General features: G+C 46.8%; 1 protein-coding gene across 3 annotated transcripts in view; it reads right to left on the bottom strand.

Annotated features, from left to right (window-relative positions):
• RAB37 (RAB37, member RAS oncogene family) overlaps positions 1-22,657 on the bottom strand; it is a 318,509-nt gene that overhangs the window by 97,866 nt on the left and 197,986 nt on the right. For all 3 annotated transcript variants that reach the window (XM_069200082.1, XM_069200081.1, XM_069200083.1), the window contains one exon: positions 7,821-7,862. In XM_069200082.1, the coding sequence (XP_069056183.1) occupies positions 7,821-7,862 (42 nt within the window). The remainder of the gene's footprint in view (positions 1-7,820; positions 7,863-22,657) is intronic.

Below are 22,657 nucleotides of genomic sequence, written 5' to 3'. Positions count from 1 at the left end.
ATAGTCTGCTGTAACCCAGCGAAGGATCTGCACTGCCTGGATGGGTGGTGAGGCCTGTTGACCCAATAGCTGTTGTGGCATGTCCTGAGGTTGAAGCAGCTGAAGTTGCAACACTCACAGAGATCTAATCCCCTGCAATGCGATTAAGCACTTGTGTACAGCCACACTCGCAGAAACCAAATGCACCCAGAGAAGTGAACACTACCACAAGATTGTATTCAGCAGTAGTGGCCTTGTCTGACCTCCGCTGGACGATTGTTGCATACTTCAGGCTTGTTGAACTGTTTGGGTGGTGGGTGGTGTGTTGGGCTCAAGTCAGACACCTCCACAAAGTCCCATCTGTCACAGAGTGACTCCTGGCAGACAGTGGCTTGTGCGTACATTGCCTCACCTCCTTAAATGGAGTGCATGCCTGAGCAGCTACGCAAGCCAGGAGACTCCTGGGGTTGTACCCTACACCGCCCTGTACTGCACTGTGCTACCAATTGGCTAGGTTTGTGCTATATAAATATCAAATACATACCACCTCACTGAGTAAGCTTTTGACTGCTCAACTTTTGTTACCATGAGAGTCAAATGCCAAAGAAGTGTATTTGGATTTCAGCTAAATAGTAGGGTAAAAACCCAGGACACTAGTAAGAAAAAGGCTATTCATTACAATGTAAGCCCAGCAACCCCTGTTTGCCCTAAACTTCTTGAAAAAGTTCCTACACACTCAACGATTCAACGGGTCTCTACAGAATCCAATAGCAGAAGAGCAGCCATTGTATGCTCATGATTTAGGCAGCTATGACAGAGGCGCTTCAGAATCACGCAGAGCAACAGGTGAGAAATATTGGTTCCAGTTAACCAGGTCATCATGGTCTCTTTAAGGTTGTGCAGACTCACAAAGTATCAAGACAAACCAATTGTGGCATGCCACAGATCAAGGAGGCTATAACCTAATGCCCAGCTCTTACAAATACCACCTACTCATATACCATCAAGAAATTGGCAGGGTCCCAAAGATTTCAGAACTTTCTTGCTAATAACCAAGCAGAAGTGACAGAGGAGAAGCCCAATATAAGTCTAGTAACAAGCAGTACACAGCCCATCCAGGAATGACAGAGGTGCAACACATGACATGCATTATTTCTGACAACCAGGTAATGGCAGCCAGAATAATATATTTTTTAAACTTCTCTTTATTGGCATTTATCTATAGACACTGCAACAGCGAGCTACCGTAAGCATTATTTGTGCAACAGTTACAACATTATCAAGTATATAAAGAGGAGCTGCCAGAATAATGTTTTTAGGGTCCAGCCACCAGTGGCAGAAGAGCCATCCACAGGCCTACAATTGAGACAGGAAGCCATGCTAAATGTTCGGTAGAGTCCATGCAGTGCAGTAGATGGACTACTAACAGACATGGGCTAGAGAAAAGATCCCAAGGCAAATGCTCTGGAGAGCCTATCCAGGAGGAACAATCTTCAGGTGTACACTGGATACAAGCAACCCAGTTGATGATAAGTAGTTAACCCATGAGTGACCAGGTGGTAGCATTAAACAAAGTGCTTAGCATTCCTGAGGTAATGCAATCTAACTTAAGATCAAATAGGAGCCAGTGAAAAGACTTCATGATCGGTCCAATCTGCTCACAGTTCCTGGTCCTCATAGTAGGGGTGCACTGGAGCGAAGTACAGTCTTGAAAGAGAGAAGGGGGCAATTTTGGAAATCCGCCACCATAGGATTTCTACCATAAAATTATAACAGAATCAAAAAATTCACTAGGCTGTAAAGTTTCTATATTTAAAACAAATAAATAAGCATATCTCTCAACATCTCCCTCAGACACCACCCCACGGTTTGCATTCTGGTCTAATGACTCAAAAGCAAATTCCATTTGCTGGCTGAACCCCTCTGGCTACCCCAGTACACTTCCTAGATGAGGCACTGAGACAAGAGTGCATTTCTTATGGAAAAGCACATGTCCAAAATACCAGCAGGGCATTAGAGGTCCAGGAGATGGAAGTAAGTGCTTTAAAAATGGGGCAAGGGAGCAGTTGAGACTGCTGCGTCAGTTTCCCGACACACACCACTCTCCAAGCCATGGCACAGCAGTGAGGGACGGTTCACAAAGATACCATGGACGGTACACAAATTATTGTGTGTGGATGCATGTGTGCTGTGGGTGGCAGCAACCTTTCCTACCCACTACAGCATGTATCTTAAATGGAGTAAAATCCTACACCCACACTAGGACTAAAGAGTCGGTTGTTTGATGAGGATCTTTAAAGGGGTCCCTAGTGCAGGCTTTGGCATCCACTAGGTTATGTGCTTGGAATAAGTATGTATTAGAGTCTTTCTACTATATTTAGTACAAGACCACACCGCCTAATGTAGGCCTAGGTGTCCCCAAAGGGTTGATTAAAAAACATGGCCAATCCACCTCTACAGCGATGAAGCAAAATAAAAAAAACACTGCTCTGCAGGGGTCTGATCTACTGCGCAGCTAAATTAAAAATGAGAACATGAGCTGACATTTGATATCTGGGGCACAAGCAAGACCCCAGCACAAAAACACAGCATGTATGCACAAGGGCTATACCTGTATATATTTTGTGTTAGCCATACCTGTGGATGTCTAATCATATGGGGCAATTTCTGAACATAAAGCTCAGTCTTAGGATAAAGACTACATTGAGCTTTTAGGATTTTAGCAATGTGTTTAGACCACTCTGAGTGCAGAGAGCTACACATTTGCATTGGGGTCTAATGTTGGTTTGGCTCCATTACCACAGTTGAACATCTTGGATATTGACATTCATAACTAACAAAATAGAACTGTTGAATGGTGTAATACAAATTGTTGGGGCTCCCTGCAAAATATGTTGATGGGCCCTAGGCTGGGCAGCAGGCCACTAGAGGCCCTTAGACCCACAGGGGCCCTCGTTACGTGCATGACTCTCATATAGCTGCCAAGTTCTGGATGATGCGCAACCAAAAGATCAAGTACACTGGCATGCCCGGGAATAATCCTTATCCAGAATCCAACTGAGAAGAAAATATAGCTGTAGATACTCTCGGTCTGTCATTCTGAAGCAGAAATGTAAGCACTTTGGTTACTTAAAGCAGGAGCTAGCAACAGTATTCATTGTGGTCCCAATTAAAAGATCTTTGGGAGTCCGAGGTCCGAGCTCGCTGACTTCTGTAAGGTATTGTGGAGTACCCAATGAAGTATGCATTCAAAAGACAAACTGGAATCTCATTAGCATTACCTTGGCACACATAGAATAGCTGTATACAACAAGCCCTAGGACACTCAAATTAGATGCTGATGTATCCTGATCTTAGAACCAGTATGAGTCTTGTTGGTCTATAAATAAAATACCAAGCTAAATTACATTTATTTATTTATCTATTTATCTGGCGTTTATAATTCCCTACTGTGAGCATTGCTCTCCACCAAGTTCTAAATCAGGCCCTAAATGTGGTTTGGGAAGGATTAAACACTGAAAATGAACTATACATTTTACTATAATGATTTAGATCTCCATGCTTGGAGCATATTGCTCAGGAACAAGTAACTTGTCCCACAGTTCAGTTAGTATTCATGTTCCTACCCTAGAGATCACTTATAGACGAATATAGGTTAAGTCTAATGGTTGATTAGATAGCAGAGTTAACTGGCTTGCACAAAAAATTGCTTATTGTACATAGATTTGTGAAGTTGGGACAAAACGACCTATATATGCTCCTTTATTAGAAACTTGAAATGTAAAACTTAATAATATCTTGGCAAGACTATTTTCAGGCTGCCAGTATCTGTTTCATTGAACAAAATAATTCCTCTGAACATATTAGAAATGTATCTGTATTACTGAACAAAGTAATTAGTCATTTCCTGACAAACAGTAATAGCGTAGAGAAAATAAATTGATAACCCGTAATTTGAAGACTAAGGTTTGATTTTTGGTTGAAGAGCTTTAGTGACAAAATAATAATTGTTATGTACTTACTAATCATGCCTTAACCTTTTAAGGAGTTGACATGATTTGGTTTGTGATTTTGGGTTGGAGGGAGAGATGAATATCCCTTTGGTAGAGTTTTGAAATGATCCACTAAATTCCATGTTGCGGTGATTTAAGGTGCTAGTATTTGTCCTATTGAACTAAGTAATTGGTTTAAATAATTTCCTGAAATAGAATGGGAGAGCTCTTACGTGTAACTTTATGTAGATTTTTAAAGACGAAAAGCAGTAGTGTAGGGGAATTAAATTTGTAGCTTATAATTAAAGGTCTGAGTTCCATCCTAGGTTGAAAATTCTTAAGTGATAAAATAGTAGTTTATTGGTACTCGTTTCTTACGCTCTGTCTCTGTATTTCTCAATAAAGCATATCAAATTTAGTATTCTCTAATATTTTTAAGAATAAATCAATTTACAGAACCCTAATAGTGGAATGAATTCCTGTACTTAATGTAGCTATAATGAGATCATGGAACTTCCTGTTTATTTTTCTCACCAATGACACCTGACACCAACTATTGTTAAAGGGATGTAAAACAAGATCCGAAGTGCCAGGGCCTACCCATTGACCAGCTGCTATCCGTACCAGGAAGCACCTTATCAGTACAGAGGATCTGAACATGTTAGCAGCTAAATAATATGCTGATAGTATAATGCACTTTGTCTGCTTTGTATTCTTTTACCTTTAGGTGGCCTTGTCAAGGACATGAATGGAGAGGAAACTCCTGCTATGAAGCTGCATTACTTTACCAGTAGGTAAACAACCCAAGGAATAAATCAGAATATGATATGTAGACATAGTTTAGTGCTGGGCACCCAATATACATTGAAGCCTACTGGGTGAGCTAAAAAGACGTTTAAAGTGAGTTATTAGTTATAAAGTAATCAATATTTAGTTAGTAATTAGATGCATAATGTTTGATGCAACTCTACGTATTATGATGAGAAATTATTTTGCATGCTATTACTGTTCAAATTACTGGATATTTATGCTAGTGATTTCAATTGTGTTAATACACTGCCTCCCCAAATGTATTATTGTCACTTGACTTTGCTGTGTTGTTATTTAAAAGAAATATTATTTTTTTAAAGTGCTTGATATTGTTGACGTTAAATTAAATACTTATTACACATAGCAGTACATTTGTCTTTTGGAATTACATTTTGAACACTAATACACGTGGTGATGAAAATGTGACACTGCACCACTGTAACTAGCAAATGTATAAAATAAAGCCCATACGAGTCATACGTTTTGCACTACATTGAGATAATATAGTTGATGTACGGTTGTCCATTTTATTTTGTGTAAAATGTTCATTTTATTCACGAATTTGGTAATACATTTTTCGTATCTTTAGATTTAGAAGTTTTATTTGTATTTTTGATCATATTGTTAAGATGTTTTGGTATTGTCTATCCAGTCCTGAAGAGGCATAATTTATATACTCTGAAACCCACATTGGCTGTCCCAGTTTAAACAACTGACACTAATACGAGAGTTGGAGAATATGTGTTTTTCACTTTCTGGAGAGTGCTACTGATTTTGTGAGAACTTTTGTAAATGTTTAAAATATGTTCTACGACTGTTAAAGGTGATCAAAATATAAGGTAATATTATAAAAGCAACAAATGCTGTTTAGACTGAATGATGTAATTAGATGAATGATAATCTATTGCTCTCCACCATAAACTGGTACATTTGGGTACTTCTTCTCTAAAGGCCTGGGACCAGCTGAAGGGTAGTGATACAGGTATACTTCCTACCCATTTTAATGATCTCAATCTTGGTTCTGCTCATACAGAGGAAGCTCTCCTTCATCTAGTAGAGGATGTGGTCTAGGTATGTGGTAACTGGCAGCCAGAGATAAGGTACATGTATATGTTAACCCCACAATATTGATAGGCTGTGAACAAACAGGAGGTGGAAAGATGAAATATGCCATATAGTAGTAAAGTTTGCAAGACACATAACAAAGCAAAATACACGGCATAGGCTGCAATTAGCAGCTGCTTCGTGTAGACGTTGAAGTAACTTTAAAAACAACCTGTATGACTGTGAAGTCCAATCAAGCAGGATTACAGCTTTACTTTTACCTCTCCATCTTGGAGAGAGGGCCAGTATGGAGGTAAGATTAGCTCATTGAGGAAGGTTTAGACATTGGACTGATGAGCTTGTCTTATGTATTCCTTTATAAAGGGTGCAGTCTGCATCACGTTATCCTAACCATGCGAGTGTGTACAGACTCGGCAACTGAGCAGCGTGAAGAGCATACACTTGCAGTGAGCCATTTAGGAACGGGCTCCAGGAACCCTACAGCATCATAGATGGCTGTGGATGCAACCAACTACTGTATGAGGTCACTTAAAACACTGTCTGCTTATCAGCATAGCCTCCTGTTTCACAAGCTGCCTGATTGTGAACTTGTGATTTAGAAGTGCATACAGAATGATGTCCAATGTATTTTTTGGTACTTTAGTTTACAGGACAATATTGTGCTCTAAGTTTGGTCCAAACACCAGTGCTAATCTCAAGAAAATAAAAGCGGCGACTCCTTTGCTAAGGCTAAGGAGCGTCGCCCCACTGGCTGTGCCAAAAGCAGACAAATAAAATGATAAATCGTTTTATTTGTCTGCTTCTGGCACAGCCAGAAGTGCAGGGAGGGGCGGGCCTGGGCCTCGGAAGTTGGGAGGGGGGAGGAGGGAAGAGTGGAAATAAGTGTGCATGTGTGTTTGGCCGGCCATCTGAGGCCGGCCAAACACACATGCACACTTGAGTTTCTCCAGCCCGGTTGAGTACACCGTCAGGCTGGAGAAACTGCACTGGCCCCAGGGCGATGCCTGAGTGGCAGACACTGCTGTTCTGACCAATTCTGATGCTGCTTTCATGCACGGTTTTGCATGAAAGCAATGCCAGGATTGCTGGGGAGCCTGTGCTTGTGTCCCAGCAGTGAATGCTGGGACACCAGAGAGAGGAGAACGTGAGGCGGCAGGAAGCGCCAGGGACGGAGGCAAGGTAAGTTTTTTTTTTATTTGCCCTTGTCTCTGTCCCCCCCCCCCCCCCCCCCCACCCTCTGGCCCTCCCCTTTTGCTATGCGGCGGCCACCTCTGCAAAAGACTAGCACAATAATTGTTCTTTGATGCATATCAGGAAGTGTCTGGTGATAATTAGTGGCGGACCTATGTATGTGCCAATAAAATGCCTTATTAATCTACACTGCTAGCCTTCACATCTCACTTGTAGCGCTTTTAGTTTGTATTATGATAACCAGGCCAGGTACTTAGTTTCCGGCAATAGGTTTTGACCGATCAATACTTGTTAATGGAAAACAGTCAGAGAGGCTGACGACTTTCCAGCTAAGTTGATTTATATATGTTTTGTACTGATATCTTTTTAGCCTTGTAAGGAATGTTTAGTTATGGTTGCCAAGCTATGTCAGACCTTCCCAAGCCACTTTCATTGTGATGCCCCGGTCAGTGGGGAGAGGTCAGTCGACAGCCTTGTTACTGGGAGTCAAAGACCAAAAGTAAATCCTAAGGGCTCATTCATGAGTGCTGGGATAAACAGTACCCTCGCCCCCCCACATCCAAGAGGAAGTTGAGAGCCAAGTGAAGGGAAAGACTCAGTCCTGCACCAGTGTGCTGATCATTAGGAAGAGCACTGCTCATTCACCCAGAAACTCAGCCGCTGGAAGAACCTGTATAGGTCATCCCAGGACCTCAAGATAGCTTCAGGAGTGTTACTTCATGAGTCCGACCTCTCCACCACCACTTCAATACTCACACGACTGGTTCCACTCTCCAGACTCACCTGTAATTTTACTTTTACACCATCCACGGTCACCACTTTATTCTGCAAAACAAACAAACAAAAACACAATATTACCAGTTATTTACAAATTAGCATTTCATTATAATTTCAGGAGTCCCAAAAGAATGTTCTCAATGGAGTAAAACAAGGAGCATAATAATTTGGGATAAATAACTTAAAAATACGGGTTGTAGCATCTTTATGTATAAATAGGCGTCCCTTTCTACTGGATGAGTGAGTGGGTGAAGACAATGATTAAATAGCTGGAGTGTTTAGGCCAGCAGGAATGTTAAAGCAGATAGCCCTCGTGCGCAAGGTCTAGTGATGGCTAGTTAACAGCTGGGTATCCCCCATCAACAGGCGGATGCTTTTGTGGTCTGCAGCTGCCTGCCATTGTGCCTCGAGAGAACAACTGAAAGAGCAGGTTGGTGGATGGGTGTGTCTAAAGCACGACTGAGAGGGTCAGCAGAGTCCGATGGTACCTCTAGCTAGGAAGGGATTCTGCACTCTGCTGATAGGCTCTTGCTCAGAAGGGTCTCGTCAGTGTGGAAGAGGACCTTAGGAGGAGCCCCAGAGTTGGAACATGACCAGGCTTAGGCATTGGTGGATTGTCCTTCGGGTTAGCCTGATCCCTCACCATCGCTCCTAAGGACTATATAGCCCCGGACCTCTCAAGGTTGCCCGGAGCACAGGACCACAGAACAGTAAATGCACCTGATATGGTGCCCAGTATTAGGGCCTCCAACTCATAGTGAGCCAAGCACCAGTCTCATATCTCACTTACCTTGTCTCTTGGCTCGGAGCTTGTTCCTAACTTGATGGCCTGCCCTGCTAACACCAGGGCTTGTCCTCAGCTAGTATCAGGAAAAGACAGTACACAAGAGAGATGCCTTGCAGTGAACCACAGCGCTGCAACATCATGTCTGCAAAAGTAATCTTGCACCCACAGTTCAGTTAGGGGGGGGGGGGCACAGGGACTTGTAGATTGGAACCCTAGGGAGCCTGGTCACGGTAATAACACTAGGGAAGCAGCTGATCTTAAAACGTCCTGTAAGTCATCTAACCAAACAATTACAGCTTGGGATTGCATCTGTAACCACCCGCCCCTAGGTGCCCAAATGAGTGGTGTGGGATCGAAGGCCATTGTTTGAAGGGCTGCTGCCAGAGATTTATCGTGATAATGTAGGTTCTATGGGGTGACTACAGATTATACCGCCTGGATGGATGTGTGCTTGGCACACCTTCATCTTGTGTCTTTGGTCAGTTGAGAGTCAGGTGGTATGCCCTTATCCACTTCCTGGGCAGGTAAAGCCACCTTTAAACTCCTCACCCACGCTCACAAGGCTCTACACAACACTGGACCTACCTACCTCAACTCCAGACTCAACTTTTACGCCCCCACTCGTCAACTCCGCTCTGCCAATCTCGCCCTCGCCATCGTCCCCAGGATCCAGCGCAAGACCTCCGGCGGCAGATCCTTCTCCTTCCTCGCCGCCAAGACCTGGAACTCTCTCCCCACCTCACTACGACAGACCCAGGACCTCCTCACCTTCAGGAGACTCCTCAAGACCTGGCTTTTCGACCGCTAACAGCTCCCCCCCCCTCCCCCCCCAGCGCCTCGAAACCCTGACGGGTACATAGTGCGCTTTATAAATGAAATGATTGATTGATTGATTGAAGGAGCTTTGCTTCTATTGAATGGGCTGATGGCACTGTGCAGGGAGCATTGCGGCAAAGAACCCTGTGAGCAATGTGCACTGCAGGAAGGTAGCCCACTCTTGTTTTGCCGCCACAGGTTGCAGCACCTTGTGTTCTATCCTGATAGCAGCAGTGAACTATGCCCTCGCAGGTGGACAATGCCCCACATAGTCAGTGGTCTACGTGGGCGGGATCCGAGGGGCATAACATGCCTGTCCTTTTTTAATTTTTGAAAAAACGTTCCCCTACTTTTTATGGAAAGGCAACCGCCCCAGGACGGTAAATTCCGATAGTGCAAATGCTTTTGCTTAAGTTTCATTCAAGGATTCTCATGTGCTGTAAGACCGAGGGACCGGCATGTCATTTAACAATGAACAGGCCTTCTTGCCAGAGTGCCTGCTTGCCTGAAAGAAATGCAAAAGCGCACAACTGGTAATTTGCAAATGTAAAGGGGACTTGGGAGCTGATACTGGTTTCATTGATCGAAGGAGTCACATGAAGCTTTGTGATGGCAGATGTATTCTTTTGGACTGGTAGTGCAAGGGTGTTACCAGCTGAGCTGTGAAGTGTGTGCTTTTCGGGGCAGTTATATCACAATAAATCACATGGTACAATCTGGATGTTACTAAAATCTATATTTTGGAAGCACCAATTTATTTGAAACCTTTAGGCACATTTGGTAGTAGTCTGTCTTATACTAATGAAAGTTTAACATAATGATTTACATGTTCTCAGTGCTTTCTGTCACAGGCTGGGCCATCATAGCACTAACAATATACAAGCCACTATTCTCCACTGCACCAACCAAGAATTTATTCTGTGGCTCTTTGGTTACACACAGACCGCTGCAGTGCAATAACTAATAGAGGTTTCATAATGTACAATAGTGTGCTTGCCACTGATTAACTTAACTTTTTTTAATTTAATTTTCATTTAAGGTGTAACTTATTTTATATGTAGCTACCGGAAGATGAAAGACCAAAAAACATGAACAGAATATTTTGTTTTTTTTAGCCACGCCTTTGAATCTGCCCTCATTGACACCACCCCCATGGCATGCAGCATCACAGTTCCCATACTTTTTTTAATGCACTTTGACCGCTGCCTGGAGGCTACACATAAACATACTTAAGCAGTACATTAAAAGAAAAGTAGTCCTACAATTCTCTGTTTCACGTGCATTACATGTACTACACCCCTGAGACGCACCACAAAATAAAATACAACAAAATTAATTTGGAAGTCAAAGTTACATAGATGAGACTGATAAAGTTCACCTAATAAGATAACAGGCGTATTAGTACAGCACATGTTTACCGCCATCTAAAGGAGTCTTTTTAGAGCTACTCATATTTGAATTAAATGTATTTTCATCCCAAAAAATATAACACTGCAAAAATTTTGTACATAAAAGAAAACTAAAAGATTTCTTATCCACACCTTTAAAAAGTACTGACCTCATACAGTTTGTGTAAAAAGCGGGATATATTGCACTCTCGGAAACTCACAGTTGTAAGCTTTGAAGCTCCCTTAGTTTTTTTATTATTAATGAGCGCTTAAATTTGATAAAAAGTGAGCATGCAGATGATGTTAGAAGGAGATATCTAATTTCAGTTAGCAACAAAAAATGACAAAGGCATTAGGCTTGACATAGCCCGCAAATGCTTATGTGTGTACTGGAGAGCAAGCGCAGGAAAAAAGCATATGAAAAATGCATACTGCAGAAAAAGAGGGTTGCTTTCTTTTCTGTAGCATCCATTGTTCAGATACTTTTCTCATTGCTCATTTCCAGTGTAAGTGCGCAGCTCAACAATTGATTATAAATACCAGGTGCGGCTCCTCTATAAGGGCAAAACCCTTCAAAGAAAAGGATATTAAACATAGTCTTTGAAAGGGGCGGGGCCACCGGGGTGACGTGCACTGAGGGAGGGGGTGCACAATACCCCCCCTCACTGTGCATGTATGTTTGGCCGGCCGTCTTGGCCCATCCAAACATACATGCGCACAGGGCTCTCTCCAGCAACACAGTTGCTAGGCTGGAGAAAGCCTGAACAGGCTCCCAGTCTGCCTGGGAGTGCCTGACGCTGCTTTGAGCATCATCAGGATTGGCTGCAGGGCAGGCTGGGAGCCTGTCCCTGCAGCATCCGGACGAAGGAAAGGAGAGGAGTGGCGCGGTGCGGCGCAGGAGCACAGGTAAGTTTTTATTTTATTTTATTATTAATTCCCCCCCGTATACCCCCCTCACACTCTGCCCCCAGGAATCCCCGCGAGCCACGACTGATACATGCATTAGCCATCTTGGAACGGTAAACGAATAACAGCATATGTGAAATTCCTTTTTAAAATGTGACCATGTTTACAATCAGTCTGCAAGGGGGTGCAGCCACACTGAGGAGCAAACGTAACAAAAGCATCTGAAAAATGTAGCTACAGAAAATAAAGCAATCTTTTTCTGTAGCATCCATTTTTTGGCTGACACTCTGTTGATCCCATTGTGTAATTCTTGGGTAGATCACTTAATCTCACCGTGCCGTGGGTCAGAGCACATCAATGACTGGGTATTTACATTTTACAACTTCATAGACTCTGCAAAAAGTGTTGTCAGAGTCAAACGTTTTTTCACTCATAAATGGATTTACTCGTTTGCATGTTTTTGTGTGATCACATCTAGTCACAAGTGTTGGAAGAATATGGAAAGTGGCTGAAATGCCCTGTGAGTTTCTATACACACAAAAAACATCTCTCCATCTTCCACCCTGGAATTATTTTTTGTAACAAGTGAATTAATGAACCATGTTATTATAAATAAGACTTAGTTCCCATAAAAATTGATACAGCGTAATTTATTGACAAGATAGTTTAACAACAGCCTCCAGCCACTTTTGATTGCAAGCGTTTCTCTTCACGCCGCTGTTAACTCTCTCAGCAATGGTAATCGAATGCTGGTAGGAACCAACTGGGGTACAGTGAAAAATGGGGGAGAAATGGGATGGTCCACTTGGATAACATATGGTGCAGGAGTGTACAAAACAAAAGGAACAGGAAATTGGAGAAACATGTATCTTAAAACATAAATCATTACTTATGATAAGTTACAACACATATATACCATTTTGGACGTCTAACACATAAAGATACATCAGCGTTCAGGAACGATGCTAGAATTAAACCTAAAACCATTATTTGTAGGTCATGGTTTGTGAGATGGACAGTAGTCTGGAATTGAAGGCCGTCCAACCTTTCTATCGGCCTAGGGTGATGACACCACAATGGACAGTCCTGAAAGATAACATTGCTTCTTGGCGATACCAATACCGCCTGCAGGCTGAACGCAATGTTTGGAGATGTGGCTGTAGTGGTCACTGGAGTCCCTCTAGAGATGGACAGAGGTGTCAGAAGTAAGTTCTGGATAGTGGACAAATATTCTCTACAGCTCTTAGAGAGATTGCATTGCCCTGTCACACCTGTGGGTTGGGCAGTCCTGATGGCTACAGGGATGTTGTTCCAGCTTCTGTGTGCATGCTTGAGGAAAGTCTGCTGCCCTGATGTTTATTTTATGCACTTCTTTGCCTCTAGTCTGATTGAGTCTTGGCTTCAGGTGTGATGAGAGCCACTGGAGATGGTGAGCATCTCAGACAGATAATTAGGGGTGCCAGTCATGATGGCTTTTAAATGATGCAAAGGGCTCTTACGATGGTGTAGGCTTGCAAGGGTACGTGTTCTCTCATGTGGTGAGCAGGCTACCTACCTATTGACATACACAAAATGGATATTAACCATGCGTTATTGGTGGGGAACAAGGTCTCTGTGGTGGGGGCTTCCCAAACTGTTGTAGACTAGCATCTATCCTGCGCACAACCATTTGGGCTGTACCACCAAAACAAGCAACTACCAATAATCATCTGCTTCTCTACAGCCAATTAAAGGAAGGTACTTGACTTGGAAAGGAAACCTGGGGTACCCCTCACCAACAGAGGGCTATGGCATGTTTGTTGAACTTTTTGAACTACACACCTTTTGGGTGCCTGGGGATCAGAGATTGCAGAGTGATGGGGGAAACATGTGAATCAACTAGAAAAAAATACAAACGGAAAAAAAGACAGGTGGCTGTAAGGTACTCATAGCCCAGGACTTTCTGTTTCAAATTTGATCAGTTCAACAAACCAAAACAGTAACAAGAAACTACAAAACACCTAAATCTTAATGCATCATTTTAGAGGATTCAGTTTAGTTAAATCAAAAGGACCGCAAAGAAGTCCACAGACACTGCAAACAGCAACCGAAATGGAGGAGCTGCAACACTTAGTTATCTCTGAACTGAAAGATTATCTCCATGTGCTAGTGAAAGGGGAAGTGCATCATGAATTTGTCAAAGATCACTCCATTACTTCTAAGGAATCAGTGGCAAAAATATTTTACATATAGGGATCCTCCTGCTGTTTTTAGGTTGTGGCCTGACAGCGCCGCTGTATGTAGCCTGTTCTTACCAGTTATAGATACATAGAGTGGGTTTTGGCTCCACCCAGAGGAGTAGTTCACTCTTAATTCCTGCTATTAACTGTTTGGTTTACCATTCCAATTTTAGTAAGCACTTCCACTGGAATGCATGAGGGACTACTTTATGTCTGAAAAGTATACGCATTCATCAGACTGCTTGTCACCTTTAGTTCTTTATCTCCTATATGTATTCTATACAACAGGCACTCCTTTTTGCTACTCCTTCCCCCACCCCCTGTACTGACAAAAATATATGTATGGTTTTAATGTGCTAAACAATTGTTCCTGCTACCAGAATTTGAGCATGCCTGTATATGCATGCATTAGCACATTAAGGTGAGACCTATTGGATTTGTCAATACTTGTCCTCAGTGACGTTTGTCTTTTTTACTGGGTTTCACTGTGGCCACTGATTTCATATAACTTCTGATGCCATTCTGTCTGGAGAATTCAGATTGGTTGGATGTGTTGTCATGAGTACTCAAAGCAATGACAACTCCACGGCTCTGGAATAAAGGTGTCACCAACAAAGGGTGTGGCGGATTAGGAAAAGATATAGAAGAAGCAGCAGGTGCAGAACCGGCACACCAACTTTGTCCAGGCCTCCGGTAGATTGAAGGGAAGCTACTGAGTAAGCGAGGAAGAAGTGAGGAAGTTGTGTTGAGCAAATAGTACTAAATGAATATTGGGTGCAACCAGGGATTTCTAGCACTTCGATTGATTGGAGGGTCATTTCAGGTTACCAATAAAAACTTCCCTTCGAGCGAAATAGAACTTCATTGAGAAAGAGCTGTGTCAGCGAATGACAATGTCATATGTCTGTGTGTGGTCAAGGCGGTTCATACGTATTCTCTTCAGACACTGGCGTCCATGCGCACGAGCTTCAGGAAAGGTAGATTAAAACTTACTATATCAGATAGCAGAACTAGCTCTCCTGTGGCCTGAGTTCCACTCCCAGACAGCAGAACTACATCAGAGACTCTGGCCACAAATCTATTTTTCAGATTACACAGATCTGCCAATTTGAGTTACTAGAAAGCACAGCTATCCGTCAGGTTACATTGCTCCTATTACATGACTGATTAAGGATTTCAAATGTAGCCCTCATTTCCCTTTATCTGTGACAATTTACCTGCTCTCGCTCTCAGGTAGCATATTCCATTTTGTTCCTGTACAAGAACCGACCTACATTCCTTTTTTGGTTTGCTATGTGATGCACACTGGTTGCAGAGACATAAATCATTCTAGTCCAGCATTTAGGCCCTCATTACAACCCTGCGGGAAATCCTACTTACCGCCGTGCTGAAGGCCGCCAACATACCGTGGCCACGGCGGAAATCCGCTACAGGTATTACGACCCACATCTCGTAATCCGCCACAATACAGACACCCACACAAGTCCGCCACACCAAAGATCAGTGATAAACTGGCGATACCAAAACCTACACCGTCACGCCAACAGTAATACTCCCACACTAGCTCGACCCACGAATCAACGTAGCGGTCTTTCAACCGCGGTAGTCCATTGGCGGTACACACTGCTGCGCTCAAAATACACACACATTTACAAAACACAATCACATTGGACTATTCAAAATACACACACCTGATACACTTACACACACCACACCCACACACTCACAACACTATAAAACACACACCCACATCACCCACAAACCCTTACAACTAATTTTTTGGAAGAAGCACTGAGAGAGAGAATAGCAAACACAATACCAACATCCACAGGCACACAACACCATCACCCATACAACATCCACACACCTCAAAGAACACACATCAACACATCACATCACACAGCACAACAAACAGCACCTTAGACATCACCCACACCACATTATGGTACCTCAAAGACACCCCAGGTTTTCTGAGGAGGAGCTCAGGGTCATGGTGGAGGAAATCATCCGGGTAGAGCCACTGCTTTTCAGATCACAGGTGCAGCAGACCGCCATTGCTAGGAAGATGGAGCTATGGCGGAGAATCGTCAACAGGGTCAACGCAGTGGGACAGCACCCCAGAACACGGGGTGACATCAGGAAGAGGTGGAACAACCTACGGGGAAGGTGCCTTCCGTGGTATCCAGACACCAGGTAGCAGTACAGAGTACTGGCAGTAGACCCCTGCCTCCTCCCCCACAACTAACAACATGGGAGGAGCAAGTCTTGGCAATCATGCATCCTGAGGGCCTCGCAGGAGTAGCAGGAGGACTGGACTCTGGTAAGTCAAACTTTACTGATACATCCCCCACCCCACCTGCATGCCATCACATACCCCGCCCTCACCCCCATCACTCCAACACCTCACATATGCCCACCATCCCAATACCAAGCCCTGCATGCAACACCTATGCATGGACCCCCATCACCAAAGCATGTCCAGTACAGATACCCACCCAGATCCCAAAATCACTAATCACACAAGGGCAAACACATTAATGCAAGCACAGGAGTAGAGGGTAACTCACCCATTGCACAAGATGGCACACACAGATACAATTACTATGCATTTACACCCCAACAGGACCCATACCCAACGTCACCGGACAGGAGGTGCCAGACATATCCAGTCCCCCCACTGAAGAGGCCCACAGTGATGACAGCAGCTCTGCACGCCTGGATCAAGATGACCAACCCGGCCCATCAGGGACCTCTGGACAGTCGGTTCCCCTGCCACAGTCACAAACCACCACTGAACCTCCCCCCTCAGGAAACACCACCACAGCACCCACCCAGCGGGCCCATCCCTCTGTCCCCAGGACACAACAGTCAGCAGTGTGTCCACCACTACAGGGCCCCCAGGCAAAGCCACCAACCCAAGACAATCAGGGACCTGGGGTCAGTGGCAGTGGGCACACGGTTCACGGGACACCGGCACAGGATATCAGGGAAAATGGGAGGACTGCTGTGCGACTGGGGGAGGACAGGCCCAGGGAACCCACTCTCCACGAGGCACTCTCAAACATCATGGGAGCATACCACCATTCCCAGGAGACCATGGGCACAGTACTGGCCAAGTTTCAGGAGACCCAGCGGCTGCAGGAGGAATAGTACCTGGGGATCAGGGAGGACTTGAAGTCCATCAACACCACCTTGGTCACCATTGCAGGGGTGCTGGCAGACATGGCCAACACCATGAGGGACACAGTGGCACACAAATGGGCCCCTGACACTAGCCTGAATGATGAACAGCCCTCCACCTCCGCCGGCGCTAGTGGACAGGAGGTCCCGCCACAGGACCAACAGGCCACCAGCACCCCACCCCCTGCAGAAGGAGAACCACCCCGCAAACGGTCCCTGAGATCCAGGAACAAGACAGAGAACATTGCCAAGACCCGTGCCAGGAAATAACACTCTCCTGATTGTCACCCTTTTGTCCCACTTTGCCACCCTGACAACTTTGAAATGCCATTACTCCACTTCCTATGCCCTCTTGGACAATGCACCTGTGATACCAGGAAATGGAGTACTGACAGGACCTGCACTAGAGGGGGGATTCCTGTGGGATGGCGGATAGCTGACATCAGGTCTGGCTCCAACTGGGCACACAGTTCATGGATTGTGGCACGATCAAGTCTGTAGGTGATAATGATGTGTCTGTCCTCCATTGTTGACAGGTCCACCAAGGGTCTGTACACCCGAGGATGACGCCATCTCATCACCTGCCCCAGCAGAAGTGCCCTATGGAGTAGAAGGGTGAGCAGAGGGTCATACTCCACATAGGTTTCACAAGGGTGTTTAGAACAATCGTGATGTAATCGGAGTGTGGCGCTGTCTGTCCGTATTCCTGGCCAAAAGTGCTGTGACACAGTTAGTTGCCCTGCCATGTGTCCCCCTGAAATGGCAGCTGCCTGACCTGTAAGGAGGGACAAGGGGAAATGAGGTAACTGCACTGGCGTTGTGCAGCGTCGCGGTAGGCGGTCGAAGACTGCATCGCAATTCAGTATTGGTTATCATTGGGCCCTATGGGTTCCAGGAGCCAATTATGATGTATGCCGGCGGTGACGATACGGACCGCCGCGGACGTGACCGCCATTTTCTATCTGTTCACTCACTTGATACCTGACCTTCAACAGGAAAGGACCTACACTGCAAGTGCTGCTGTGACCTGAGTCTGGAAGCGACAATGGCTACAGTGTCTGGGGAAAGGGCCCCTGCCTTCACCGCGGAGGAGTTGGACAAGCTGGTGGCTTGGGTCCTCCCCCAGTACACGCTACTCTATGGTCCTCCAGACAAACAGGTGAGTACACTGTGAGCATGATGGATGGGACATGAATGTATGGAGTGGTGTGGATGGAAGATACGGGGGGCAGAGGCCAGCATGTGAGGATGGTGAGTGTATGTTTTTCTGGGCCAGGGTGGGAGGTTTGTGGCCAATGAGTAAGAAGAACTGGACGGGGCAGTAATATCCATTCTTACTTCATTTTTCCTCTAGGTCAGCGCCAACCAGAAGAAGGGGATTTGGCGTGCCATCACCAAGGAAATGCAGACCCTGGGGGTCTACCATAGACGGGGCACCCACTGCCGCAAAAGATGGAGGACCTGTGCCGCTGGACCAAGAAGACAGCAGAGGCCCAGCTGGGGATGGCCTCCCAAAGTGGAAGGGGTGCCCGTCGCACAATGACCCCCCTGATGTACCGGATCCTGGCAGTGGCATATCCTGAGTTGGATGGGCACTTGAGGGCATCACAGCAGCCACAAGGGGGTGAGTACAGTCTCATTCAGCTGACTCTGCGCCTTTATGAGGTTTCTGGGTGGGGGAAGTGGGCTGTGGGTTCCCCTAGGCCAGGGCAGACGTGCCAATGTAGATCCATTGTTTGGCAGGCTCAATGGCTCTCCAAACCCAAAAGTGGTAGTGGCCCTCTACACCTAGTCAGGCTCCTGTGGGTTCCAGGTGTGCATCAAATGGGTCTAGGCAGAGTCCCCCAAGGGCATGTGCTTTTCCCCTGAACTGTTAGTCCATGGGCTAGTGCATAGGGCTGCTCCCTGTGTGTTGTGTCAGCCAACGGTAGTGGTGTTGCAGGCATTGACCATGTGTCTCTTCTGTCTTTCATCCCCTTTTTGTTTTGTCACCCTGTCCTTGTGTGCATTAGCATCATCTGGCGGAGGAGCATTGGCACCGGAGCAGGAGGGAGCTGCAACCCACATGGCCACGGAGGGTGAATTTACAGAGTCTGAAGGCACCAGTGGGACAGAGGGCGAGGGGAGCTCCACAAAGGGAACAGGAGGAGACACCAGTGACAGCGACTCCTCCTCTGATGGGAGCTCCCTTGTGGGGGGGCCAGCACCTCTGTGCCCACTGCATCAATAGGTACAGCCGCCACCCCCCCTACCAGCACCGCCCTCCCAGCTGCCCCTTAGCATATTTCCCGTGCCTGCTCACCCAGGTGGGTGGGCATCTCCTTCGCCATAGCCACCTCAGGCCCTGCCCCAGTCAGTCCTGCTGCCCTCAGTGAGGAGGCTATTGACCTCCTGAGATCCCTCACTGTTGGGCAATCAACCATTTTGAATGCCATCCAGGTTGTCGAGAGGTATTTGCAGCAAACAAATGCGTACTGGAGGGCATTTATTCTGGCGTGGCAGCCCAACAGAGAGCATTTCAGGCTCTGGCCTCAGCACTGATGGCAGCCATTGTCCCTGTGTCCAGCCTCCCCCCTCCAACTTCCACTACCCAGACCGAATCCCCTGTACCCCAGCCTATCCCAAGCACACCATCAGACCAGCATGCACACTCATCAACACACAAGAGTGGACATGGCAAACATAAGCACCACACATCCCACAGGCACTCACACAAGCACCATTCCCATGCAGATACGCCAACATCCACTGCCTCCACTGTGTCCTCCTCCTCCACGTCCTCCTCCTTCCTCCCAGTCTCGTCTCCACTCACACCTGCATGTACTACATCCTCAGCCACTACCTCCATCACTAGTACGCCCATAACCACACACCGCTCACGTGCAATCACCACCCCCACTACCATTTACACGTCCCCTGTGTCCTCTCCCAGTGTGTCTGTGAGCCCTCCTCCCAAACTACACAAATGCAGGCACACACCCACTCAACAGCCTTCCACCTCACAACAGCCTCCAACCCATGCACCTTCACCCAAACTCAGCAGACGTACACCTCCTAAAACCACTACCTCTTACTCCACTCCCAAACCCCCTCCATCTTCCCGTTCCAGTGTGTCTAAAAATCTTTTCCGGGCTAACATTGACCTCTTCCCTACACCTCCCCGTCCTTCCCCTAGGGCCAGGATGTCCAGATCCTAGCCCAGCACCTCAGCCACCAAATCCTCCAGCACTGTGGTCCCTGCAAGTCCAGTAACATTGTGGGCGGCACCCATCAGGGCTGCCAGTGTGCCACCTAGTGAGGCCAAGGATCACCCTATTCTGCCACCTGCCAAGGTGAAGAAGGGGCCCACATGCCGTAGGGAAAAGCCGCACCAACCACCCAGAAAGGTCTCCTCCAAGACAAAATGGGACAGTGCCAAGGTCCCAGCAGCGACTTCCAAGGTGGGGAAGGGACACAAAGCTAAAGGGAAGTCAGCTCAGGGCACTGAGCCTCCGGCTGAGGGACTGGTGTCACCCCTTCTGCCAAACAGAACAGCAACCTGTACAGCGGTGGACACCGCCGCAACCACCGCAACCTGCACCGCCACCTGCACTGCCACCTGCACGACCACCTGCATCACCACCTGCACGTCTGCTGCCTCAGCAACAGTCCCCAGCATCATCCCCAGTGGGCAGCCGTCCGAGGCTGCAGGAGACATCCTGCTGTCTCCCTTTACAGGTGCTGACACATGCACCACCGGCAGCATCTCCGCCACAGACACCGCCGCAACCACCGCCACCTGCCCCGCGACGTGCACAGACACTGCCACCACAGACGACTTGGACAACATTCCCAGTGGGCAGCCGTCCGAGGCTGCAGGAGACATCCTGGACCCTGCGCAGACTACATGAGGCACCACAACCAGCACTGTTAGTACCAGCAGTTGGCAGGGAAAGTCTCAGCAGGGTGGAGTGTGTCTCTGACTCCATGGAGTATCATGCTACCTGTTCCCAGTAAATCTCGTGGCACACACACCCAGGTGAGGGAATGGGAACTGCCACACAGCATGTGCAGCACTCTGGGCACCATGCCCCCTCCAGAACCAGTGGAGAGATACGTCCACTACCCCATTCCTTGGCAGGATGAAGCACTCTGGGCACTAAACCCCCTCAAGAACCAGTGGAGAATAGCTTCCACTACCCCAGTTCTTGGCAGGATGAAGCACTCTGGGCACCATGCCCCCTCCAGAACCAGTGGAGAGCAGCATCCACTCACCCAGTCCGTGGCAGGATGAAGCACTCTGGGCACCATGTCCCCTCCAGAACCAGTGGAGAACAGCATCTACTACCCCAGTCCTTGGCAGGATGAAGCACTCTGGGCAAACCACCCACTTGAAAGACTTGAGAGACTGTGGCTTTGCACTCCCCAGGACCAAACAGTTGGGAAACCACCCACTTGACAGACTGTGGCTTTGCACTCCCCAGGACCTATCAGTGGGCAAACCACCCACTTGAGAGACTTGTGAGACTGTGGCTTTGCACTCCCCAGGACCAATCAGTGGGCAGTGCACCCACTTGATAGACTTGAGAGACTGTGGCTTTGCACTCCCCAGGACCAATCAGTGGGCAACCCACCGACTTGAGAGACTTGTGAGACTGTGGCTTTGCACTCCCCAGGACCATTCTGTGGGCATAGAGCCCCCTCGTGGAGCAGTAACGTCGTCCCTTCATCCGGCTGAGGTGCCCCCCTTCCCCCTGAGGTGCCTGTTTATTTTTGCTGTTTAGAGGCAGGTATCATGTGTGGGCTTCACCCATGCATTTTGGGCCCACTGGCCCACGGACAATGATTGGAACACTAACTGGACTTGTGTAGTTGCTGTACATATTTGTATATAATGATCTGTTACAGACCTGTTTCCATATCTGAATTTTCGATGATTACACTTGTTACAATCATTTCCCTTTGTCCTTGCATTCTTCCGGAGGGTTACGGGGTGTATATGTAATGTTGCTGCATGTGTTTGTGTGTATGGGGGTGAGGGTGAGGGTGGAGGTGGGGGTATTGTGTGTTACGTGTGTGTTTCACTCTGTTTTTCCTCCCCCCCTCCCCTGTGTGCTAGGTGCAGTACTCATCATGGTCGTCGCCGCCGTCTTTGCTGCTCCTGGAAGAGGAGGTAAACCAACATTTGTAGCACCTGTAACTCGGGCTCCATGGCGTCCTGGTTCCTCGTAGGGTGTCGAGAGGTGAGTGGTTTCCGTTTCAAGTACTGTTTCCACCGTGCTTTTGATGGTGTTGGTACCGCCCCGGAAAAGGTGGCGGATTGGTGCCTTGTAATACAGTGGGCGGTACATTGTGTTCCGTCTGTCTGTTGGCGGTTACCGCCGCGGTGTTTGTTTCTACCGCCGTGGCGGTCGGAGTGTTAAAGTGGCTGTCTGTGTTGGTGGTTTCCGCCATGGTCGTGATTCCATTTTTTTTTCCGCCGGCCTGTTGGTGGTATTACCGCCGCTTGAACACCGACCGCCAGGGTTGCAATGATGGCCTTAGTCTTCTGGACAGCCAGTGCCTTCT

The sequence above is a fragment of the Pleurodeles waltl genome, chromosome 7 (genome assembly GCF_031143425.1).
Source record: "Pleurodeles waltl isolate 20211129_DDA chromosome 7, aPleWal1.hap1.20221129, whole genome shotgun sequence".
Taxonomy (NCBI): Eukaryota; Metazoa; Chordata; class Amphibia; order Caudata; family Salamandridae; genus Pleurodeles; species Pleurodeles waltl.
The sequence above is the reverse complement of the archived record's forward strand: the minus strand, read 5'-3'. Positions and strand labels throughout refer to the sequence as shown.